This window comes from Acanthisitta chloris, unplaced genomic scaffold (genome assembly GCF_000695815.1).
Source record: "Acanthisitta chloris isolate BGI_N310 unplaced genomic scaffold, ASM69581v1 scaffold25265, whole genome shotgun sequence".
Lineage (NCBI taxonomy): Eukaryota > Metazoa > Chordata > Aves > Passeriformes > Acanthisittidae > Acanthisitta > Acanthisitta chloris.
The window spans coordinates 1,600-2,725 of record NW_008675715.1 but is presented as its reverse complement, the minus strand read 5'-3'; the positions used below and the strand labels follow the sequence as shown (position 1 = coordinate 2,725).

The window sequence follows — 1,126 nt, the reverse complement described above, 5'->3', positions numbered from 1 at the left end:
CAATCTCTACGTGATGTAACCACTACAGTCAGGTGTGAATGTCCTTCAATCTACTGAGCAGCAGCAACTGCAGATGAACATACTCTTAAACTGTGAGAAGCATGAGGTAGTGGAACTGAATGAATAAATTAAGGATGAGGTGCAGGTCCACATTTGGTGCAAATTACGTTGTATCATATTTTTTCATGTTTGCCACAGGTTTAAGAAATGCATACAAGCAAATGGTATGCTCGTAGATATGCTTTAACTTGGTAAGTTGAGACAACTTGGCTATATGTTTTAGCTTCCACTTTTGTTGTTCTTACAGGTTCTATTGATAGACACCATTTCAGCATCACTTTTTAGTATGATTTTTAAATACTTATATATTGCAAATACTAATTTGTTGCACTGTACTCCCAAAATTTATTATTGATTTAATCTTTATTTTCATATTGCAGAGGCAAGGTATTAGAATGGCATAAAATATGGCCCAGTTCTACTACAAAAGAAGCGTCAATGCTCCCTACAGAGATCGTATCCCTCTTCGCATTGTACGGGCAGAATCCGAACTGTCTCATTCAGAGAAGGCCTATCTGAATGCTGTGGAGAAAGGAGATTATGCCAGTGTAAAGAAAGCTTTGGAGGAAGCAGAAATTTATTTCAAGATCAATATTAACTGCATTGATCCCTTGGGAAGAACTGCACTCCTTATTGCAATTGAAAATGAGAACCTTGAGCTCATTGAGCTGCTGTTAAGCTTTAACGTATATGTGGGAGATGCTCTGTTGCATGCTATACGGAAGGAGGTAGTTGGTGCTGTGGAGCTGCTGTTAAATCACAAGAAGCCCAGTGGGGAGAAACAGGTACGTGCAGGATTTTCTCTGTGTTTGTACTCTACTCTAATATAAAGATCTACTTCCAACATGAGAACCTTGAGCTCATTGAGCTGCTGTTAAGCTTTAACGTATATGTGGGAGATGCTCTGTTGCATGCTATACGGAAGGAGGTAGTTGGTGCTGTGGAGCTGCTGTTAAATCACAAGAAGCCCAGTGGGGAGAAACAGGTACGTGCAGGATTTTCTCTGTGTTTGTACTCTACTCTAATATAAAGATCTACTTCCAACACCCTGCATGGGACATCTTTC

General features: G+C 39.8%; 1 protein-coding gene across 1 annotated transcript; it reads left to right on the top strand.

The window, feature by feature from the left end:
• Positions 1–448: 448 nt before the first annotated feature.
• On the top strand, positions 449–1,045 carry LOC103803329 (short transient receptor potential channel 4-like; the record flags this gene model as incomplete). The annotated part of the gene is made up of 2 exons (XM_009075874.1): positions 449–845; positions 893–1,045. Coding segments are annotated over exons 1-2 (531 nt in total), but the record flags the coding sequence as incomplete, so codon positions are not given.
• Positions 1,046–1,126: the final 81 nt, after the last annotated feature.